The sequence below is a fragment of the Oryzias latipes genome, chromosome 6 (genome assembly GCF_002234675.1).
Source record: "Oryzias latipes chromosome 6, ASM223467v1".
Lineage (NCBI taxonomy): Eukaryota > Metazoa > Chordata > Actinopteri > Beloniformes > Adrianichthyidae > Oryzias > Oryzias latipes.
This window is the reverse complement of record NC_019864.2, coordinates 16397007-16421306: the sequence shown is the minus strand read 5'-3', so window position 1 is coordinate 16421306 and position 24300 is coordinate 16397007. Positions and strand designations below refer to the sequence as shown.

At 41.0% G+C, this 24300-nt stretch overlaps 1 protein-coding gene across 1 annotated transcript; it reads left to right on the top strand.

Moving 5' to 3' along the window:
• Positions 1–1198: 1198 nt before the first annotated feature.
• smad6 (SMAD family member 6) lies at positions 1199–23856 on the top strand. Its single transcript, XM_004069613.4, has 4 exons — positions 1199–2641; positions 5045–5101; positions 7200–7277; positions 22902–23856. Exons 1-4 carry the CDS (start codon positions 1852–1854, stop codon positions 23441–23443), a joined length of 1467 nt encoding a protein of 488 aa, XP_004069661.1. The 5' UTR covers positions 1199–1851; the 3' UTR covers positions 23444–23856.
• Positions 23857–24300: the final 444 nt, after the last annotated feature.

The following is a 24300-nucleotide window of genomic DNA, read 5'->3' as shown; positions in this document are numbered from 1 at the left end:
GTACTGGAATTGTTTCAATTCAATTAATCAAACAAATAATAATACTAAAGAAGAAAAAAAAGGTGTATTCATTTAGGCATAGGTATATCAAACTTAAGATGATTGATCATCATTCAATTGGAAATTTAAATGAAGGATAATTAAATGCCATTATAATTAATTCTAATCTTAGACACAGTTCTGTTTAAACATACAATACATGACACATTGAATTCATTACATTTAAAGTTTGTCGAAACAGTTAAACTAATTGCATGAAAAGGGGTGGGAGGAAACAAACCTATATACTCCAATGGACCCCTATTATGATTTCCTTTACTATTTTACTTGTTTTTTTGTTTTTATGTATTTACCATATCTGGTTTGCAACTTCTAAACTCCTAACATTGCATTAATCATCATAAGTTAAGTATCAAAATGGAATTATTTCAAAATTGATACTTAAAAATGGCTTGTATTTTCATACATGTTTCAATGTGTTTTTAATTTTATTTATAACATTTGTTATTATAATATATAATTTATTAATTCAAAATAAAAATAGAAAAGCTTTTCAACGCATCCCACTGGGAAAGGTTAACTGATGGACTTGGCACCAACAACTTGTGCAGCAAATCATTAGAAGTCATAAATGTGTTTAATGTCAGGCTGCGTTCAATATTTTATGAATTAAGCTTTTTCATCTTAAGTATTGAAACTCCCCCTGGAGCACATTATATCTGACAAAGAATCATATCCTCCAGAAATATATTTAGATAATGAAATAAACAGAATTGCATTGAAAGCCGTGCGGCTGAGAACTGATGGATAAACAGTAAAAATACTGAGATGTGCATGGGAGTGACTGACTGAGAGCCCCCTTACAGCACAGATCCTGCATGCATGCAAATAAGTTTCAGAAAGTTTTTGCTTCAAAAACCGAGAGGTGACTGTTTCGCCTTTAAGAGTTAAGAAACTTGAAACCTTGTTTGCGCAACAATCAGTGCAGCTCACAGCCGCCAAAGTGTCTAGACTAGCACATGATGGTAGTCAGCCAATGGCTCCACCGCTCTCCTCGGGGGCCCCGTGTGTGTGCGCCAGTCTGTGTGAGTGTGTGTGTGTGTGTGAGAGAGAGAGAGAGAGAGAGAGAGAGAGAGAGAGAGAGAGAGAGAGAGAGAGAGAGAGAGAGAGAGGTAGAGTGGGGAGAAAAGAAAAAGAGCGAGAAACGGAGAAAGAAAGAAAGGGATCTAGGTTGCAGTTTGGTCCAGGTCTGAGCAGAGACGCAGGCGCGCGCTTCAGCCACGGATTCGTGTAGTTTCCGCTTTCATGGAGGCTTTGGCTGGGATTTAAAAAAAGAAAAGAAAAAAAAGAACATCTTTAGAAAGCGGAAAGGATCTTTTACTTCTGCTGTATTTTCATTGGATTTAATTGGATTGAAGTGGGCTGCCTCACGCTCTGCGCGCCGGTGTAGAAAGTAGATCCAACAATTCGGGGAACTGTCATGGACTTGATCTTAAGGCTGCTCGTTGGGATTATGTTACTGGACGTGTTGTGTTGTGTTGTTGCGTGTTTTTAACAAACACACTGAAGGGTCCACTCCGCCTGGACAAGAAGCCAGCGTCTGCAGCCGCTCCGTAGCCCCAGCTGAACGCATGCCTGTCAGTTGGAATGCTGCAGTACGTTTGCGTCGCGGGTCGGTTGTTGTAGATGCAACAAACTCGCCTTTATTCTAATGCACCGTCAGTGCTCATCGGTTGGCTGTGCATGCACTGCACGGCGGTTCGGTGTCATTGATGATTTGCAACGACAGTAAAAGTGTGTGTAGTCTATCCGTACACGAATAACCCCCCTTCTAGTAGTTCGAGGTGTCGTATGTTCAGGACGAAACGCTCAGGTCTTGTGCGGCGACTGTGGAGAAGCCGTTTGATCCCAGATAAAGAGGGGGGAGATGGAAATGGCACAACTAGTGAGGGCTGTCGGGACGATCTGTTCGGCAACAACCCGGAGAAAATTCCCAAAACGGAGTTCAGACCGATGACCCCGAGTGGGTCCTTTGGAAGAGACTTGGGGTGCGTGTGCCCCGTGGAGAGCAGCGGCTCGGGCGTCACGTCGGACCAAGATGAGGGCGCAGTGTGCGTCCAGGAACAGGGGAGCCCCCGCTCTGTTCAGGACAGCGAGTGCAGGACGGTGACGTGCTGCTTATTTAAAGACCGGGACCACTTCGAGGTTAGGGGTCCGGAAACGGCTCAGGGTAACAGGGATCCAGGGTCGTGCCACTTCATGCTGAGGAACCTTGGAGGAGGAGACGGCGGCTCTCCTGACGCGCACGAGGCGATGCCCCGCGTGCTGTTGGAGCAAGAACTGAAGTCCGCCACATATTCTCTTTTGAAAAGGCTAAAGGAGAAGGCGCTGGATACTTTACTGGAGGCAGTGGAGTCCAGAGGAGGGATGCCGAGCGAATGTGTCATGGTTTCCGGGACGGAGCTGAAGTTTGGTGGACATGCGGCGTCTCCACCGCTGCTGGTGTGTAAAGTGTACCGCTGGGCTGACCTCCAGCACTCGGCTCAGCTCAAGCCACTCTGTGAGTGCAAGAGCTTTGGGGCCCTGGACTGCCCCACTGTTTGCTGCAATCCCTATCACTACAGCCGGCTCTGTGGGCCAGGTAAGACCCCCCCTGCAACACATCCTTTATGATCAAACTGACCCCCCCAATGTTGATCCTGCAACTTAATTTTCTATTAGTCTACATGATATGAGAAGCATGTGGCCTAAATTATGCTGTAAACCTGTATTGTCACTCAGATTAGAGTTTCATCTGCTCTCATACTTTAGAAGAAGCATCATCATCTTCCTTCCTTCAACATGAAGCACAGTAACTCCAAACTAACCAAGGACAGCCTGGTTGATAGTATGCTTTTAAACATTTGAAAAGAGGCTCAGAAAACTTTTTAAGGGCCTAAAAATCTTCCCATGACAGAATAAAGCATGACTTTGGCCTACAGCATCAGAACCAAGTGTTTGTCCGTTTCCAGCACTCCTTATAACCCTTGTCACCTTATAGCTTTAGATCATCTATATATCTATTGTCAGTTCAGATGTTTTTAGTTGTTTTTTTTGAGTTTTTACCCCCATATGATAAGATTGTCCAGATTCAGATGTTAGTTCCTCTCCATTGAGTTGGAGTGAGCTCCTCAAGACACACAGACTCCCTGACCCGTATTAAACGTATTAAAACTTGGCTGCGGATGGGGCCTGCGATTTAGTTTAAACGCTGGGCCACTCAACCCCGCTGACCCATTGACAAGGCTTGGTGTCATGTGTAAAGATGCAAGCGTCAGTATTTCTGTCTTCTCACTGGCATTGAAGGCGTATTTTCCATAACATCCACGTTGTCCAGAGCCAGCGGGCTGTTGCAAACATTTTAAAGTCACAAGTTCAGCACTATCAAAATTCATATAGTTGGGAAATTGATGAGTTACTGGATCTCAAAAGTGGAGCAGGCGTCAGAAATGATCAGACTCAAATACAGTAAAGTTTTATCATAAGTTATTTTTTAAATAAGTAAAACATTTTTCATGTAAATTGTTGAACATTTGGTACATCTGCATGTGAAGCGCAGGTTTCCTTTCCACTAAAACCCCCAAGATGAATTGTGAGGAGAGAGGCACATTCCCTGCACTGGGACTGAGGCTCATAGTAGACATAGCTCACATGCGCTCATGCGTGGCTCAGTAGAGCTGGTATTTCTTTCACGCTATTCAAAAAGAAGGGGGGCTATGAATAAAGACTTTAATTACTGGTTTAGATTTTGCAAAACCAGAATGTAAAACATAGAGACTTATATCTAATTATTACACAGGTAATGAAAAGGCTTTGAGTCAAAAGAAACTCATTCCTCAGGTTTAATCTTGTGCTTTATTTTAGCATTATTTTCTATTGTTTGAGTATATGAAAATAAAGTTGTCCTTTAAAGTTTTTTCTCTCTCAGAGACTTAAAAAACAAAACAAAAAAACAGGCAAAGTACTTAAAGTACTGAAGTGGACAGAAACTTCTCCTTCCTAATTTGCCAGGCATTATACTTTTCGAATGAGATCAGTTTCAAGTTGCGCTTTAAAAGCCCTTTTGTCCTGAGGAGGTCCCCTCATGCCATTTAGGTGAAGGAGTGGTGATAATATACAGTTTGCATACTACTGGCGCCAGACTGACTAGCTGTGTATCTGAGTGACTGAGTTCAGATCCTGGCAATTACTGCCGCCACTCTTAAAGGACCCGCTGCTATTATGCTTTTCTCCTTCCCATTTTCCCTGCAGGCGAGGTCACAGTGTGCTCACAAAGTTTTCTTTTCTTTGTGCTTTCCCTCTTGTGCAAGCTATTTTCCTCACTTTTTTTTTATTAGATGAAATCAAGATCCTGAAAACACTGAATTTGAAAAGTAGAGATTAAGTTAAACTAAAAGTTATCGTCAGACTGCGGTTGTAGAAAATAAACTATTCTGGTTTAATAAAAATGCTTAAGAACAATGAACAAATAAAAGTCTTTTGTGTTGGTTTTAGAAGGCTTTTAATCAGCTTGGAGCCTAAAAGACTTGAATTTATAGCAGACTCTAAAGTGTGAATATGTGGTCTCTTGCTCTGAAATGGAACTATGGTGTTGAAGCCTCCCTTGTGGTTGAAATTTAGTTTTGTATTATATCATTCTGTTCCTTTTATTGAAGGCTTTGAACATAGTTTTACGCAGAATCTGCTATAGTAAGCTCATTCTCTAAAGTTTCTAAAGTGGATTAAGGTGTGCACTAAAGTTCGATTAGACAAGTTCCAAATATATTAAACATTTATTTTTTTCCAAACTTAACTGATTTTCTTGCCTCGAAATAGCATGCTGTGATGTTAGCGTTGTATTATAAATGTCAGCTGGATCTTGTCAGACTTCAAACAGTTAAACAGAATTGTGTTTGCACGGGGCTGGCGTTTGCAGAGAAACTTTGGTGATTCTGCAGCAGATTTTCCGCCTAACCTTTCCTCCTTCCTTTCATTAGGTTATTGATGTTGCTGTTTTGTGTTACAGAGTCACCCCCACCCCCATATTCAAGGCTTTCCTCTAATGAAGAACACAAGCCACTGGGTAAGTTTGACTGTCTGCAAATAGTTTATTTATGTGGCGGCTAAAGCTTGTTTATTTTTTTTGAATGTGTGATCTTGAAGTCTTAATATTTTGCACATATTATTTTCCCCTAAGCAGTATTGCACAAAAATGCAATAAGTCATATTGGTGAAAGTTGTATTTTGCCAATGTCATAGTATTTTGTGATGATTTGTTTAGTTTTTTTGGTAAAGTTTGATTTATTTGCTATGAAACATTACGCTGAATGATGCATGAATTTACCTGACAGGTGTATGCAGAAGGAACGCAGCATGACTCCACTCTTTGTTTACACATTCAATATCATTTGATCTAGAACTTTTGGAAATATCGTATGACTATTTTAGAACAACAACACTCATCTCAACACATGCAATCCTCTAAGGCAGTGCTTCTCAATTATTTTTTGCCAGGCCCCCCCTAGGAAAAGAAAATGTTTCGCGCCCCCCCTGACCCCCCCCCCCATAACCCCCCCCACACACACACACACACACACAGACACACTCGCGCGGTGACAATACATCAGGTCAGTATCTATAAAATTTGTATACCTAAAATTGTATCTTTTAACACTAACAAAAGAAAAAAGCAAAATAAATCCACTTTCAACAAATATTAACTTTATTTAGCCACAGAAACCCTGTTCTAGTCTAAAACAAAAAAGAAGCTGAAAGTACCTGAAATAAAAAAAATCTGTCATTCCTTATTTAAACTAGAAACATTTTGACCAACTGAACCATTTGATGCTGAAAAAAATAATTCAATCAATAAATAATATTAAATCTAAATTGATCTGAAACATTAACACAGCAGCACCAATATATTTAACGTTTTTAGTCTGAAGAAATAGGTAAAAACGTGCTGATTTTTTTTTTCTAAATGACGGATTGTTTATTTCTGATCTCATAAAAGTGCAGCTGTTTTCCTGCATTACCTGCTGTCTTTATGTCTGTCTGACACCAACTAAACCACAGGCAGACAAAGAAAACATGGATGGAAAATAAAGACACGTCATCAAAATGTCTACAATAGTTCATAAAGAATGACATTGTTAGCATGAGCTTAGGAATCTAAGGGCAGCGGTGATCTTGGGCAACAGGCAGCGGTAGCAGTGGTCCGCGTGCCCCGATTCCCCTGGCAGACAGGGCCCACACCACCCCTCCCCTTTCGTTCTCACTCGCGCAGCCGCGGACAGACAGAACAGACAATAGGAACCGAATAGTGGACCAGATTATTTTCCAAGCACTGAGCCGCTGTCACCGCTGCCCCCACGTTAAATTTGCGCACCGGACAAACCTGTGCCTAAAACCGCCACCACCGCGCGCCCCCCCTGGCATCGCTTCGTGCCCCCCCCTGGGGGCGCGCCCCACTATTTGAGAAGCACTGCTCTAAGGACATGTTGGATGTTTTTGAAAAATTATCTTAAATACAAATGGATAACTCACTTATACAAATCATCAAGCACAAGCCGTTAAATGAAATTAGGAGATACGGCTTACAGTATTTTAAATCAACTGTGCAGGATCAAGTATTTAAAAAAAAGAAAAAAAAAACCCAAAGTACTATTGTTCTGAAAAGATGATTTCAGGAACAAAAGTTGTACTTTAGCTTCAGGGAAGGAAGAATACAAATTATGCAAGAATTTTAAATTCTAACAGCTTAACAACACACCAACCCTAAAATACAGACAATATACAGTAGACCTTTAATGTGAAAAAAGGAAATATTAAAGCAGCCTTCAAGTTTTTGACAGTTCACTTAATGTAGTGCTGAGACTGTTTTGATCTATGAAGTCATCTCTGCTGTAAGAAGGACAACGCCTACATGACAAGAATAGTCCCATCAACCACAAACAGGCGAAAGTGGGTTTTATATTGTGGGGTTGTCCTCTTTTTGCCACAGAACTAGTAAACATGCCTCTTTTAAAACATGTAGTCATCACAAACACGACTTGTTGTATAAACTGAAGTTTGCTAATAGTTGTACTTTCTCGAAAGGTTATGATCCTAAGGACATGTCAGTTGGTCAAAGCTGGATTCAGTCTTGTCAAGCTTTTCTATAATTTTAAAATTCTCTTCAGATCTGTCGGACTCCACGTTATCGTATACTGAAACCGAGGCAGCCAGCTCACCAAACAACACACAAGGGGACTTTTCAGGTGGGTGTGTCTTTACAACTGTTAGATTTTTCTCAAAGACGAAATGTTTCAATCTGATGTTATATATTAATCACTGCCAACCAGGAACTAAAGTGATTCAGACAATAAGAGAGTTGGTTAGAGAATTTAAGATGTGATATGAAGAGGTGGCTCAACATCCTGGGTGGCTCTGAGTGCCCAAATGCAGACTTAACAGTTATAACACTACCAACACTTAAACATCCGATAAATTGAGAGATAAAATGTGTCATTTATGCATAAAAGCTAAATATTTTATACATCGGTATGTTAGTAAGTGATTTTCCATGTGCTAGCTCAACTAGTTTAGAATGTCTGCAAGTTTAAGTTTTAAAGTTTTCTTTTTTTTTCCTTTACTTTTATCACAAAGAAGTTCAATGCATGGAAATGCTTTCCTTTTTCAGATGTACCTCATTTTTTCTCATTAGCGACTATTACAAGTGGCCCAAGTTTTGCAGATAAAGGTTTCATTGTGAGTGGAGCAGTTTCACAGAGGCGTGTGCATTGCCTTCAGACCTAGCCATCCTTTAAATGTTTTTCTTTAAGAAATATTTGAGCAGGATCAAATTGTAATGAGATCCAAGCTTGCTCAAAAAACAGACACACATATTTCCACGTGAGTGTGTGCAGACACACACACCGCCTTTAGTGTGGCTGAGAGTGGGCTGCAGAGAGGGGCGGGCGCTCACATGAATGGGGGCCACACTGCGCAAGTACAAATGCTCCTGTCCTCTGATTTGAAATGAAACACTTCTCTCTCACGGCATATAGTAAGCATGCCCCCCCCCCCCCCCCCCCCCCCCCCCCCCCCCCCCCCCCCCATGCAGGGGTCACAACCAGCATGCGCAGCATTATGTGGACAAGGAATCAGAGCCCTTATTTTGGGGGAACGCATGGTCTGGCATTTCCTGTAAAAGGCTCTGCCTTGGCTCAGGGGTTTGGACACTGAGAACTTGACATGCCAACCTGGCCGAGAAGTATTAAGTCAGCAAGGGCTCTTGCTTCCCCAGTGCACACATACTGTCACCACCTTAGCAAGGCCCAGCGACACTCCCTGAGTCAACAAATGAGGGGCTTGTCAGAGCGCGCACCACAATTCCTCAGAGACTCTGGTTAGGGAGGATCTAGACATGCAAGGCTTTGGTTTCTTCCAACTCCAAGGCTGTTTTTACAGGCTGGGTGCAATCATTCTGCATTGGCTGTGACACACTCGGCCAAATAACTAGAGAAAACAAACGGCCAGTTCTTTGTGGGGTGTTTTCTGTATCAGTGACTTCACTGGTGTTGTATGTATGTCTCTGGTGTTAGATTGAAACTGTTTGGTATTCTCTAGCTTGGTTTCTTCAAAGAGTGTCTGCACCGAGTAAAGAGCAGTTATTTAGCAAATATTTACACTAGATTTCCAAAATATATTCCATTTTAATGACTGGAGTGTCCTCATACTCACCCTTAACAGGTAGATATGTGATCTGTGTTAAATTAAACCTCTGAAGATGTCTTTCTCCATGACTTGCTTTCTGCTCAGTTAGGGAAGTTGTTGATGTAAAACTATAGTTGTCTGAGGTTCAGGTCCCACCCATACTCCAGGAACAAGCTAATCTCTTAAAAGCAAGTCTAGTGGGTATAGACTAGGATGGGGTGTTGTTGAATAATCTCCTACAGTTTGCAGCCCTTGGCTACAGAAATACCCATTGAGCATTCCTCTGCATCAACCTCACTGGTTGAGAAGCCATTCAAGCTAGTTCTGTTATTTGTCAGAGAATGGTTTTGGAAATTTGAAATGACTTGTACTTGTAATCGATGACCATTAAGTCAATACACACTGTTTCGTAAAGGTAATAGTTCAAATGCAGATGCATTCATTTAAAAGTGAGACGGCTTTTATTCATGCAGTCTTGAAGGGTTTTCCCGTGTGCTTATTGCTGTTATAATGTCTGTTGTAATGATCCATATCGTGGGGTGTCACACACATTCACACACATTCCCGCAGACTTGTTTAAACATTGCTGTGTCAGTGTTTGCCCCCAGCAGGCTTTGTGATGTCAGTTCATATCATGAGCTGACCCAGCCTTCAGCACTGTACCCTGGATAAAGTATGCACCAGTGTGTGAGGGAATGCAGTTTTGCTGGTGCTGCTGCCCTCTTAGTCTGACCCTTTCCTCACAGCTGGTACTTCACCGTGTGAACGTATAAAAAAACAAACCTCAAAGCGCTTTCTATTGCTTCCCATTTAACTTTCTGTGATAGGGTTTCTACACATTGATTTTATGTCACTTTGTCACCAACATCAAGGGGGTTCCTTGTGTTTGTTGCTGCTGCAGGCCAACCATTGCAGTGAATTTAAAACGGTAGCCAGCGCAGCTTTGACTGTTGATCACTACACATTTTTTTGGTCATAAGGTTTGGCCATGCGTTGATTTGTGCTTAAAGGTACCTCTGGGTTTAAACTTTTTGTCAGACTCTGGCTCCTCCGTTTATCAGCCTCTAGAGGTCGTGTCCTCAATCAACCCAATGGAATTTGACAGTGTAACACAGTGTAGACGATCATGCTGCTGTGAGCTGAGATCCCAGGTGTGAATGACTGGACTCCTTCACATTTGTTGGGCTGAGTGACCAGAGGACATGTAGGATGATATGATTCACTATCCTTCTTTTTACTGTTCTCTTTCCGCTTCCCAGAAATAATGGGAAATTGGATAGAAGCATCGGAAAGATTTTAAGCTTCTAGATTCAGATAAACATTTCCACAGAATAGTTTTGATTCAGGTTTCTCTATGAGTATGTGTTAGTTGGAAGTGTTCTACAAAAACCAGTCTACACTGTTTCAGTATTGTGCAGCTGTACATGTACTGGTAATCTGACATATTTAAGCAGTGCAGATCTGCAAGTTGTAGAAAATGTTCTTAAATGGAGTTTTTTCTTATTATTGCCACCATGGTCACTTACAAAAGAAATAAATATTAATCAGTTTTTAGTCATTAAATCTTGTTTTTTTTCCGATTTGGGTAGCTATTTTCACGAAAAGCGGACTATTTATTACGTGGTGCGGCGCGTTGTCACTGCTGCAGTCAAGATGTAGCGATACAAAGCGAGATATATATTTATAAAAAAAAAAATACGCCCCTCTCACCCTCCGCGGGTGGTTTCTCCTCCAAGCTCGGGTCCTCTACCAGAGGCCTGGGAGCTTGAGGGTCCTGCGCAGTATCTTAGCTGTTCCTAGCACTGCGCTTTTCTGGACTGAGAGGTCTGAGGTCTTTCCAGGTATCTGTTGTAGCCACTCCTCCAGCTTGGGGGTTACTGCCCCGAGTGCTCCAATTACCACAGGCACCACTGTCACCTTCACTTTCCAGGCTTTCTCCAGTTCTTCTCTGAGTCCCTGGTATTTCTCCAGTTTCTCATGTTCCTTCTTCCTGATGTTCCCATCGCTTGGCACTGCCACATCCACCACAACGGCTTTCCTCTGTTCTTTATCCACCACTACAATGTCTGGTTGGTTCGCCATTACCATCCTATCAGTCTGGATCTGGAAGTCCCACAGGATCTTTGCCCTCTCATTCTCTACCATCTTCGGAGGTGTTTCCCATTTTGACCTTGGGGTATATATATATATATATATATATATATATATATATATATATATATATATATATATATATATATATATATATATATATATATATATATATATATATATATATATATATATATATATGCTGATCGTCCCGATGGGTTGAATAAAGCATCAGTTCAGAGAGAAAGTTCACCTCTTATCCCTTGTTTTTGTCCAGATGATGAAGCAAATTTGTTGTTTTAAAGAAGCTAGCGCAGTGATACAGAACATTTAAGCTATGTGACCGGAACTTCTTTTTTCACCATGTAGTTATCCTGTGGTATATCACTTTTTAACGCACACCCAGCAGCCAATCAGAAGCGAGTATTCACCCAGACCATGGTATTAACAGGATTATAAAAAATTAGGATTTAAACTGTGTTTGTGACTATTTATGTATTCAAATCATTGTGAATCACGAGCAGAAAAAAGATTGTAGTTTTTACATCCAAACTACAATAGGCAGGCCACAATCTCCACTCAATTCTGAGGCATCCACTTGCAGACAAAAAGATTCAAGTATGTCTTCATTTTCCTCATCTGAGCTGGTATCTGGCTCCAAACTGTATGGTTGGATAGCTTCGATACTGCACCGCTAATGTTCGTCTAGGGTTGTAAGGGGCTGTAAGCTGGCAGGAGAGCACATAAACAAAGAAATAATGGGTAAAACTCAATGGCAAAAGTCCCGCCCACAACTCAGAGGTGAATTTCTGATGAACTCCAGCTGCTCTGGAGAATCTATTTCCTAGAAAACAAGACAGTTTTTAAAAATTTGGCTTAAAAATGGCATAATCATATTTAAAAGACCACTGGGGACATGTTTACAATAGATCAAACTGTTATTGGAGTGAGACTTTAATAAGTGGTGGTCTGGATCATATATAAATGATTGTTTTCATTATTGCAAGTTCAGTTTGCGTTGAAGATAGATTTTAAAATTTTATGTCACTGTTTACTTGATGCAAATGATACATTATTTAGGAGAACTGGGAAAATGCCTCCATGGTTATGTTCCTCTTTACTTTCAATGCTTTTCTAAAAATATATTTTGTGGGGGTTTGTTACGTTGTAGCAAACCACCTAAAAAGATGTTTTAAATTAAATGTAATTATTTTTTAAAGGACTTTCTTTAAAAATAAAAAAAAATAAAAAACATTAGCAAAGTTGAAGTTCTACTACTTTCATACCACCAAGTTAAAATGCAAATAATCTCTCAAACCTGGTAGAGCTTGGCGTCATAGTGTTTGGTTGTCTGACAGAGGTTGGTCCCTCTTTGTACAATTTGTTTAAGGACACGTCACATAAAGCAGGAATGATGCATGCTCTGTGTAGTAACTCAGTCTAGCCTGACACGGGGAACTAAAGTGGGGTTGAAGTTTACCTAGTTTACCCAGACCTAACTGTGTCACTTGGTTAAAATGTTGATAAAATGAGCAAAAGGACTTGCTGGAAGAGTGTGGCCATCAGCAGGTAGACCGATTTCCCACACAGAGGCCATACATAACTCCACCTTTTGTTTGACTGACTCTTGTGGAAGGCCAACCACGCCGTCCCTGTGTTAGGTCCACTCAGGCACTGCCTCACACTCATCCAGGAAAAACAAGTCAGTTGACGGATGTATGGGAAAGGGCTCAGATGAGTCACTACAAACTGCTCAGAGAACTTAGAGTTTACTTTGTACAAAGGTTTAGACGGCAAAAAAGTGTCCCTGTTTTTGTTTATACATCTTCAAGACTAATTTTCTTCCTCTGTGTCTCATATAAATCACGATTTACACCAGAGCTAAACAAATTAGGTTTAGCAGTCAATACTAATCAGAGTTGCCTGTCTGTGTTAGGAAGAGACCATCACCAAGGGCTAAACCATTCCCTCTGTCTGTGTCAGACAGAAGGAATGGTTTTTCCAGGAAAAATCAGTGCAGTGGAGTATTACGAAGTTTGCCTTGATTTAAACAAATCAAAGTCATGATGTCCTTTTAACATGAAGACTTATGATTCTATAACCTGATTTTTTATCATGTAAAAAATTACTGTTAAGAAATATCTGCAACTGAATGTGTCTCTAAAGTTCTAAGAGAAAGCACATATGTCCTTTATCACTCGTTGCACTCAATGTTTGAGTGCTGCTGAAAGTCTTGAATACCCCTTTTTTCTTATATTTTTCCTTTCAAGGCGCCAGACTTTGGTGAAATCTTTCATTGTTTGAAGCCATAATTCTCCAGGCGTTCCAAATTGCGTTTAAAGTTTTTCTTGGACATTTTCTTAGAGATTTTCTTTTTCATTTATGCTTGTACTGAACTTCTTTAGAAGATTAATATTTTTGTTCTTTGCTAAGTTTTCTGTTTTGCTAACAGTGTAACAGTACTTGGAGTTTCAAACAAAGGTCAGTGTTAATGTATGAACAAGTAAACAGCTGCAGCATAAATAAAATGGATAAACAGCACAGAAAATGGTCAGTTCAAAGAAGTCTTTTAAGCTCAAATGTGAGTAATCTGTGACAAATTGTTGGCATGTTTTTTTAGATAGTAAATGGTTTTTGTCATCTTAAAATGTCTCAGAGCTAATTGGACACAGCATATCATTCATGTGAGTACATCTAGAAGTATTCCCACAAGATATTATGCCCTGTGTTAACATGTTAGTCTTATTTCCAGACCCTTCCTCCATCCCTCAGACCTCGCAGCGACATAATGCAGACTCATCTCCCCCCTTGAAACCTGGCACATAGCCTCAGGTTTCTACCGCAGCCCCGGGCCTTCTCTGCGCCTGGCCGCCCACACTCCCTTAGGGCCCAAATGCTCCAGGATACGGGATGTGGAAATAATGTGACTCGAGTGCTTCCACTCTGCCTCGCAAAATCAGGTTTTGCGGATTGTTTATTTGAGGGGAAGGAGGCCTCAGACAAACATCCTGTTTTAAAAAGCAGCCTGGGTTTTGTAGCAGTGCAAGGCGGTGAATTGCCCCTTTGACAGCGGGGGAGACGGAGGAATGTTGAAGAGAAGGCCAGCATCTCAGGAGACGAAAGTTGAGCTCTTATGAGTCGTTTGTAATGTCCAGTTTGCAGAGTCTTTAACTGGGGGTGGACAGTTGAAGTTGCACATCGCGAAAGTTTTTTTTTTTGTCTGTGGCGCGTGAAGTCCTGTAGCCATGGTCCTTGTCTCAAGTATCTGTTCCTGTCCTGGGAGGCTGGCTTCCGTTTCCCCTTACGTAACACACATACACATAGAGAAAAGCCATTGATAAGAGCGATAACGCCATTTATCATTTTCCTTTTCTCAGCATTGTTAGGCTTTGCTTTGACAAAGGTCTGCTCTAGGTCTTTCTACCACATGTTAAGTCAGATAAACCTCTGTCCTTACACCCCACTTTTTCATATAAATATATGCCGTACTTTTGTTGTCTGTCCAACTGCAATTTTATGATATATGAGCAAATCTAAAAATACCGTCAGTTACTGCAAGAAAAAAAAAATATATATGGAGATTTATTTCCCTGTCTGTATCTTACAGCTAAAATAGGATTTTGGAAAACAAAATATATATACATATAATGATTGGTTTGGGGTTTTGGGAGACATTTTTCAGCCAAAGGTACTCCCTGGCATGAAGAAGTAATATGACCTCTATGTGCGGAGCGAAGGTCATGCTAATCTAAAGCAGTCCCTGAAACCTCTTGCATGTCAACAGAAACTAGCCTGCTGAGGCTAATGTTTATCTATCTGTGCTTGGCAGGCCACTGTGGTGCCAAAGCTGCTGGGTGTTTGACTGTGTTCTGAAGGGCTCACAGATAAAGATAAATCCTCATAGTGTAGTTCGGTTTCAAGAACAGTGCGGCCGTTTTGGGGTAAAAATTGACTGTTTTAATTTTGAAGCTTACCACAGGGAGAAAGGGCAACCAGTAGAAATAACAGGAGGTGTTCTGTGATTTTCTCTACATTCTCCCTGAGCAAATAAAGTGAGGTAGCTAATCTTGACATGTGCTCAGAGAGAGTTGCTGTTGTCATCTCTGCTCTCGTCATACCGCAGAGCAGCACTGGTCCTCACCAATGAGGCCATTCATTCAACTCGGGGCACAGGGTTACAGCAACAAATAGAGTATGCAATGCCATTAAATATGTACGGAATGTCCAACTGTTAGCTTTGCGTCTTCGTGTGCCCCCTCTCAATGCAAGGGGGGGGGGGGGGGGGGGGGGGGCAATACCCCATTTGAGCAGTCCCCTGAAAATTTGAAAGCCTCGCATTGGTCTCCATGAACATGTGAAAGAAGGTCAACTTGTTAAGTGCATGTTATTTTGTGAACGTTTTGGCTTAACTTCTTGTTCCATAAATGGATCTAAACTGTCTAAGATTAATGGAACTTTGTATTTGAACTTGTGATCCAGTTGCTGGCACAAATTAGGTTTAATATTTTTTCTCTTCTTCAATTTGGAAGAAGGTAAAAACCTATTAGTTTCTTTGTGTTGTTTAACCAGTCTATAAAGTCTACTCCGACCATTTTTTCATCTATTGTAAAAGCGATTCCCAGTGGTCTTTTAAATATAATTACGCTGTTTTTAGCCAAAATCAAAAACCTTGCGTTGTTTTCTAGGACATAGTTTCTGCAGAGCGACAGCGGCTCATTAGAAATTTGCCTTTGAGTTGTGTGTGGGAGTTCTGGGTCAGAGCAACCCCGCCCCCCTAGCCCTCCCTGTTGCTAGGGGAGGAGTGCAGGAAGTATGTGGTCTGCCCAGTGCATTTTCTGCCACAATTAAGCAAATTTTCAAAGAACTTTTTTTTGCTTCTGACTCACAACAATTTGATTAGAGAAGTAGTCTAATGTGCATTTTTGACTTCATTTTCTTTATGCATGTCATGAGAAAAATCCCACAAGAACTTGTTAAAAACACCAAAAACGTGATTTTCAACATAGAACCTCTTTAAGTGTGTGGATAAGCAGTGGAGGCTGGGGTGAAAGCAAAGAAAGTTGTTGTTTTGTATTGTGTTGAAGATGTAATAGATTTGGACAAGCACAGATCCAGAGCCTTGATGTTTACATTTTAAATTTTCCTCCATCTGGAGCATGATCTTCAAGATTTTTGTCTTCATTTCATTCTATGTTTTAATACGGGACTAAATGTGACAAATACAATTGATATATTGATTTTACCAGAAACTATATATTCAAATATATTGTAAGGCCATGAAGTGTGCTCAACAGTCATTTTTTCTCCCCAAGAATCAGTTTCAGACATGCTAATGTAAATACTTTCATCTGGTTTGGTATTTAGGGTAGATTATAACCACTTTTGCCATGTGTGCTTTGCTTATCTTTTATCTGTTTGCGTTTTTTAAGTCGTGGCGATGTGGTTCAGGATGTGCAGTCAGGCTGTCGCATTTCAGGGTAGGGTTTAAACCTCTTCCACTGTCTGTGACTGCCAAAACATAATTTACCTAATCAAATCTGGCCACATCCAGATCTTCATTCACAGGTTTTGAAGTGAAGAAACTTGTCAATTAAGGGAGTTGTTTACACTTGTATTTTAATTAATGTCTTGCTTGTTGTAAATTAGTGGATGGACAGAAACAATGTCTCTCATTTAAAAGCTAATGTTTACCGGTAAATGTCTGAGTTGCAGCAGTTTATGTTTCACCATAGTGCAAATGTTGTGGTTAAAAAAGAAAGAAAAACTGTGGTGCCACATAATCATGACAGGAGTTATTCTTCTCACAGACTCATTGGGCAAAATTATTGTTATTATTAATCTGTCCATCATAGCAGCCTCATCCTCCAGCCCAGTGGAAACCAAACACCAATCTTTCCTTCTAAATTAATCAGTTTAAATAACCTGATTATAAAGAGCTTCTTGTTACCTCTAATTTGAAAGATAACTTTATAAATTTAAACTTGCTAAAGTCCTTCTTGTCATGTCTGGCTCTTTTCAAGTGAAGGGTTTCAAACAAAACAAGCTAGTAAGATACTACTAGGTTAGTACCACTCACCTCTGGACCAGGTTAGAGTGCAACTGTCCCAAAATATGGTTCTTTAGGTAGATGTGATCACTTTGGTGCTGCCTCTCTGGAACTGGCCACTAGTCTGCCTTGCAGAGGTGTGCCGCTGCATCGGCCCCTGGACTCAAGAAATTGGTCAACGGTGTAATGATGGCGATCTGTGACAAATCTAGCTGCCTATAGGAGGAGTTAATGCTGCCCCTTACTGTATCGGAGAATGATTCAGCCATGCTTGTGCACTGATGGTAGTAAGAGTTTATGAGTGGAACCAGGGTCAACGGGCAGCTTAATTGGTGTGCCATGAGTTGGTCCTTAATCTTACAACTAAAATATTCTTATTTGACACTACGTTGTGTGCAGATTGGTTAAATACAAGTGTTTTTGCAAAGAAAGTGGAGAAAAAAAACGTTCACAGTGTATCCTAAACCTTAACAGTCTTAGCACAAATAGGAAGTTAGAAGGCAAAACAAGGGGAGGGGTTCAGGAATGTGCTGGGTCTGTTCTACTCAAACGCTTCAGCCTACTTGGCTCAAATCTTCCTCACACTAACGAACAAACACACTGACACAGACAGACACAAAAAGATAGGTTGCACGAGGAGGTGAAAGAGCACAGCCACCCAGCAGGATCTGCGCTGAGTGTTTTGCTATCGATGTTCTCTCAGACTTTGCTGCCCTTTGAGGCTGCCTGGAGGTATGACATATTCACAAACATCTCCTGCAGTTTTCGCAGAACTTTTTATGTGCTCTGGGAGACTGTTGCAGGCCTCTGCGGGGATCACCACCACCGCCAGTAATGCTCCATTAGTGCAAGGAAACTTGGAAGACAAAAGCCGTACATTTCCTCACCGAAAATAAACAAAAAATACAGCTTTTTCCACCTTAAATTGGGACTTTCACTCACGTGATGAGATTGTTTTGCCATATTAGGCTACTGTGTTTTTTACACCCTCTTTTGTTTATTTGTCTAACTCATAGACTCAGTTAGTTAATGACTATCTGGGACACGGGACCTTTCCTCCCTCATGCGGTCATCACGAAACACAAACTAAGAGAAAGTGAGGAGGAAGTGGATGACAATGTAAAACATTCCCATTGTGACCAGAAAGGCTTGGTGACAGGATTCAGTTTCTTGGGCTCCCACAATGTTTTCTCCCTGCGTATATCTGTGTCTCCGTATCTGTTGCTCCCTGCAGAGAAAAGCCAGACCTCCAGGAGAAAAATCCATAGACATGTAACAGCAGCTCTAGTTAGTGCATCTGTCAGATAAAGCCAACTTTGATGGCAGTGATAGTCCAGACGCCAACCTAAATGTGTCTTACTTGTGGTTTTCAGTCTGCCTATGGGAGATGTTTTCTCCAGCAGTAAAGCTGTCCCCTACTCTGAACTCGAAGGAGTTAGATGCTTAGATGCAGAATGGAGATAAGTGAAATAAATTGTATTGATGGGACTGAGGGAATAGGGATGGAAATAAACCAGATAATTTTATTAAGATTTTCACCAATACAGGGTCGATAGAGGGCAGAAACTGTTCAGCCCATTACCAGATTGAAAAAGAACTAAGCTGAGCTAAGGTAGAATGTGATCTCTTGCACAAAACAATGTTTTCCACCCTTTAATCTGCATTAACAAACTGACAGAGAAGTTTTCTTACTACTTTTCCTCGTCTCCTCAATAAGGTTTTGGATCCATCAAATCCTCGATTTGGACAGAAGTGATTCAGTATGAGGGAGGGTGGCCCTGTAGTTTGGTAGGGAGATGTTAGTACAGAGGGGAAGCTCTTGTTTGTATGCCTGTCCCTGACACCAAGCCTCCCATTCATCTCACTCCAAGGTTGCAAGGATATGTTTACCGCTAGGTAGCTCTTTTCTGCTCCTCCATGAACCCTGTTTCCTACTCTCCCCTGAGATTTTCAAGATCTCTTTTCAAGCATCACTGGATGATCATTAATGATTCTAATACTCTCAAGGCTGTGTACTAATCCTGAATATCCCCAGTGCTTGTAACTTTTTTATGGGAACCTCTGAAGTAGATTGGGTCAGTTCTGTCTGCCATAATTGTCTTTTATTGCTACATACAAATATATTAAATACATATATCCTCACATGAGCCTAAAGCTTTAGACAAATTCACATAGCTGGTTTATTATGCATATTCTGTGTCATGCTGATGCTATGAAAAATTCTGGAGCGATGTAAACAAAAACCTGCGCTTCATTTCCACGTGGTTGTGTGCTTATGTCCAAGTTAACCGGATACCTGTTCGTCCCTAGGGGAATCTTGTAATCTCTGACAAATGTGACAAACTTTGGCCTCCTTTTTTATTCTTCTGGAATTTGTCTTGAGTGCGCCCAAACAAATTGTAACTTTTGCTCTGGATTACTGAGTGTGACGTCACTGTTGACCAACAAATGCAAGCAGGACCTTTACTCTTAAAGGTGCTTTGTTCTGTATAACACAATCATTTTAATTGGAAGTAACGTTCATAAAACAATAGTTCATTAATAATCACCTGTTTAGCTTCCATGGAGAAGCCATCAAAATAGTTTGTTCCTTTTTCTATAACATGTCCTGTTGTGGTTTCTTAAAGGTTACATTTTTACGTATAATCTCTTGTAGAAGAAAATAACTGTTAAGAGTTAGTTCAAGTGTACATAATTATTACTTAAAGCAGTTTTGAACCCTTTTTTATCTTTTCGTTCCTAGTTTTTAAAGACCCACTCCAGGTAAGATTGTGTTTTGGGGTCTTTTTAACATGTTCTTGTGGCATTTTTCTTTTGACGGAGGGCATATATATAAAGAAAATTAAGCTTATAATACCATTTCAACGTATTTTATTTTTTCAAATTGATGGGAATCAGGAGTAAATGGAAAGGAGTTGGAAAAGGCTTTTAGCAGTCACTGAGGTCCTACAATTGGTGGGCCGCACACTCACTGCGCCACTCCATTCCGATGCATCCACTTGTAAATGATCAGATCCATGTACATCTTCATTTTCCTCATCCCCTCTAACATCTGGCTCCAAACGCTATGGCTGAATTGCTCCGATATTGCTCGCAATTTTTGTTACACCGCTAATGTTCGGTTGGGGTTTTGAGGGGCTGTAAGCTAGCGGGGGAACACGTAAACAGAATGATGTTGGGAAACAGGGTGGGCTTACTCCGGGCCAGCAGTCCCGCCCGCAACATAGAGGCAAATTTCTGATGAACTATGGCCGCTCTCCAAAAACTATGTCCTAGAAAACAACATAATAAAAGACAACTGGGAACACTATTATAATAGGACTGTAATAAGACTTGAATAAAATTACTTTGATTTTAAAAAAGCAATTTAGGTTAGTCTGAGGTCACTTGAAGGTATTTCTTGTCTGAACACTTGAATTTGTCTTGTCTGCTTTCAGTTTCATTAAGCAAATGTAGCCTTGTGTTTGTGGACAAATCTGATTTCCTTGTTATTATTATTATTATTATTATTATTATTTGTTATGATCTTTTCCAGAGGGGAACAGAAAAAGCAAACCACTTGTCTAGTTTTTGGGAAACATGCACTGTTATTGAAGTTAAATCCTGATTGACAAATTTGTAAGCACTATTGTGCAGTGTTGTACCAAAGACCAGCATTCTTGCCTTGACTTAAGCATTTTAGGCTTAGTACAGAGAGACATGAGACTTCATTAACTGTCATTTGTTCACATCATTCCCTCTGGCCATAGGAACAGGAAGTGAAGCGTCCATGGCAAGGCGGCACGTACTGACTCCAAGACTGACACTAAGAGGAGAGGCTTTTGAAAATAAAATAACAATAATAACATGCACCACCATTCTAATGAGTAAACAGAGCTGTTAAAAGGTGGCAGGGTTAAATGGATGCAGAGCACCAGTAATTGCTCCCAGCCGTCCTTTTTCCGCCCAGAGCCGACCCTCTGTAAGCCCAATTTAGAGAGATGGGTGTCCATGTTGTGGTCAGAAGGGATGAAGACACTCCCTTTTTTCTCTGCCTCAAGTCTTAACTTCAAGGTTTGTTCTGAGCTTTACTGTGGTTCGAGTCTGCATCACTTTCAAATCAAATAGAAGTAATTAAAGCTCCATAATCACAGCAATTCGGTTCGTAAACACAGTTTAATATTACTAGAGCAGCCAAATGTGACTTTAGCGTGTATAAAAATGCAAACATAAGCACCGATTTTGAGACAAAAGCAGAAATGTAGATCTACTTTTACCATCAACCTTGTAGTACCCCCTCCCTGCTAAATACAAATGTGGAATTGTATAATAAGCTGATAAGCTTATAAGGTGCACTGAAAATGACATACAGGAAAAAGTCTGGGTCTGGTGTTCTCCCTATCTTCTGTGTAGCCGATCAAAGCTCCAGGCCAAGTGTGAAAACTAGATCCAATTGACTAAATTGTTCCGTCTTTCATCTGTTCATCCAAAACGAGGGAAACATTGGCCATTTGGTCTTTTGTGTTTCTGTGTGCAGTTTTCAAACCAAGTTTACCTTGATGTGTGGGCTCCATTTGATTTGAGACAATAGAGGGCTATAAACGAGTTGGAGCTGAGTCCTTTGTGGGGTCGAGTGCGCTGCAGTAAAAGCTGAGCTCAGAGTGGAGGATCTGGAGTGTGGAATTCACTAATGGCACATGCATGTAGGGGCCCCTGAGGAGAGGGGGGTCATTTCAGCAATCAGTGTGTGCGCAAACACACAGAGAGCCTGTCTGCAGCTTACCCCCTTCGCAACACATCCTTACTCCCTCCAACTCTTTTTCTCCCCTCCATAACAGGCCACCTTCAACCAGCAGGCGTTTTTGTCTGCACAAATCTGCTCAAATATTTTAATAATCTTTGTATAAGTGTCTGTGAGTCACACAAGAGGAAGGTTTAGTTGGATGGGAGGTGAGCAAGGCGTTTTGTAGCTTTCGGTATTGTCGATGCTCCACCTTAAAGGCGTTTGTTAATGGGGCGGGCGGTCATTAAGCCCTGAGAGCAGAAAGACTGAAAGGAATGGGGCCACAGGCCCAGGCTTTAAATCCTCTGTGCCAATAGACTCTGTGAAGCAAAATAATGGCATCACTCTGTGTGTGAGTTAATGGGAGCTGATAGCATGAAGGCTGGGGGGTCACCGGGTCACAGGCTTGTGCTAAGTTGTCAGGGAGCTGAATGCCGTCCCTGGGCCCACAGCAGGGGGAAGAGCTAGGTGGAGGGGGAGGGGGACCCCCTGCCTGGCCTTCTCTTATCACCCCCACTCCTGAGGAATGTGAGGAAGATGAGCAAAGAGGAGAGTGGGGCTCACTCATTGAGGAAGGCAGATGTGGGATCAGGGAAGTCTGTTCATTTCATTCCTCAAATAAATGCTGGACAGCTATGGGCAGGGTGGACCTCAGCAGACTCCGAGAACAGTCAACATCATGCGTACGCATGTGTCTCTGCAGTGTGGTGAAGATCGAAGTCTACCAAGGGAGCTGTAACTCACTGTGGAGTGCTGAGGGCTGTCACTGGAAAGAGTTCACAGACTGCAGCCATGAAAACTGAATTAAGAGGCTGATTTACTGAGTAAAAATATTTAAGAACTAAATGCCAGCTCTGTTCCAGAGGTAAAAATTATTTTTATGTAAATTGGCTCATATGAAGCATTATAAAAATGTAGCCAAAGGTGTTGAATCCTGTCACTGCAACAAATGCAAACTGTGTTTTATCATTAGAGCGCCCTCTTGAGACAGAGTCGGGAAGTGCAGATTTTCAACTGACCTCACTACACCCTCAGGATATGTATAGTGTGTGTCTTTGTGTGTGGGTGAGTGAATGTGTGTGGGAGGGGGGGTGAGTTGGACATGCAGTGGTATTTATACACGGCTTAGATTTCAATACAGTGCCTCCTTCAGTATTTATAGGGTGGCCATCTGCTCTGAACAATAAAAAGAGATCGTTAATCCCTAAAACTCAACCCTTCCTTTTTTACAGCTCTGTTTACTTTTGTTTATGTTTTGTTGAATGACCATTTGTTTGTGTCTTATAGATGTCAGTCTGTCGCCTGATGCCCCAAAGCAGAGCCACTGGTGTAACGTGGCTTACTGGGAGCACCGCACCCGCGTTGGCCGCCTCTACACAGTGTACGAGCACGCCGTCAGCATCTTTTACGATCTACCTCAGGGTACAGGCTTTTGCCTGGGCCAGCTCAACTTGGATCATCGAAGCAGCACAGTACAGCGTACAAGAGGCAAAATTGGCTATGGGATTCTCCTCAGCAAGGAGCCTGATGGTGTTTGGGCCTATAACCGCAGTGACCACCCCATATTTGTCAACTCCCCCACTCTGGATGTGCCGAACAGCAGAACTCTGGTTGTGCGAAAGGTGATGCCGGGCTACTCCATCAAGGTGTTTGACTATGAACGTTCTTGCCTCCTGAGGCACACCACAGAGGCTGACTTCCTGGATGGACCTTATGACCCCAACAGTGTGCGAATCAGCTTTGCTAAAGGCTGGGGCCCCTGTTACTCAAGACAGTTCATCACCTCCTGCCCCTGTTGGCTGGAGATTCTCCTCAACAACCACAGATAACACAGATGAAACCTACAGACTATCCCAAATATCATCTACCCAGATTTAATATAAAGTTTTATATATTATATGAAATATATATTATACCTGTAAATATGGAGTCATTTTTACAATGTTACTATTTATGTATGGTGCAATGTGTTTATTGACAAGAGGAAAAAATGGAAAATGCACTTTTGCAATATATATATATATATATATATATATATATATATATATATATATATATATATATATATATATATATATATATATATATATATATATATATATATTTCATACCAACTTGAGAAAAGATACAATTGAATTAGGATGGGCTGGATCTGGTGTGTAGTTTTCATATACTATTGATATCCAGATAAGAAGCTAACACCATTCACACATTGGTAATAAAGTATTCGTATATTGATTCAGCTTCATGTTGATTTCATTAAATCATTATCAGTATTATCTTTTTTTTTGTAGATTTATGGAAAGCCTTTAACATCTTGTCTCCTATAATTTCATTTGAAATTTTACAAAAAATACAGTTCCACTCTGTCCTCTATAGTCAGTACAACAAAAAATAGAAATTGTGCTGTCCTTCTGCTCAGCCAAGCAGACTTTTTTATTTAATTCGGAAAAGTGGGGTGGAATATGCAAATGAGATGGGCAAGGAAGAGCTAATTAAAGGAGTCGGCATTTGTATTTTAGTGTAAAGTCAGAACCATTATTATGTTTTTAAGGCAAGCTAGCTCCACTGATCCAGATGCCCTTGAGGTCCTAAAGAGCCCCGGTAATGTTGACTGTGAGGAGATAGGGTTGAACGTGGTGGTGTAGGAGTTAGCTGTGAGGGAAATTAGGAGTTAAGTAGTCTT

Excerpts from the sequence above, each read along its gene's own strand:
- smad6 (XM_004069613.4), top strand. The coding sequence starts at position 1,852 with ATGTTCAGGACGAAACGCTCAGGTCTTGTGCGGCGACTGTGGAGAAGC. Across the intron at positions 2,642-5,044 it reads CAGCCGGCTCTGTGGGCCAG|AGTCACCCCCACCCCCATAT; the intron begins GTAAGACCCCCC and ends TTTGTGTTACAG. Across the intron at positions 5,102-7,199 it reads TGAAGAACACAAGCCACTGG|ATCTGTCGGACTCCACGTTA; the intron begins GTAAGTTTGACT and ends AATTCTCTTCAG.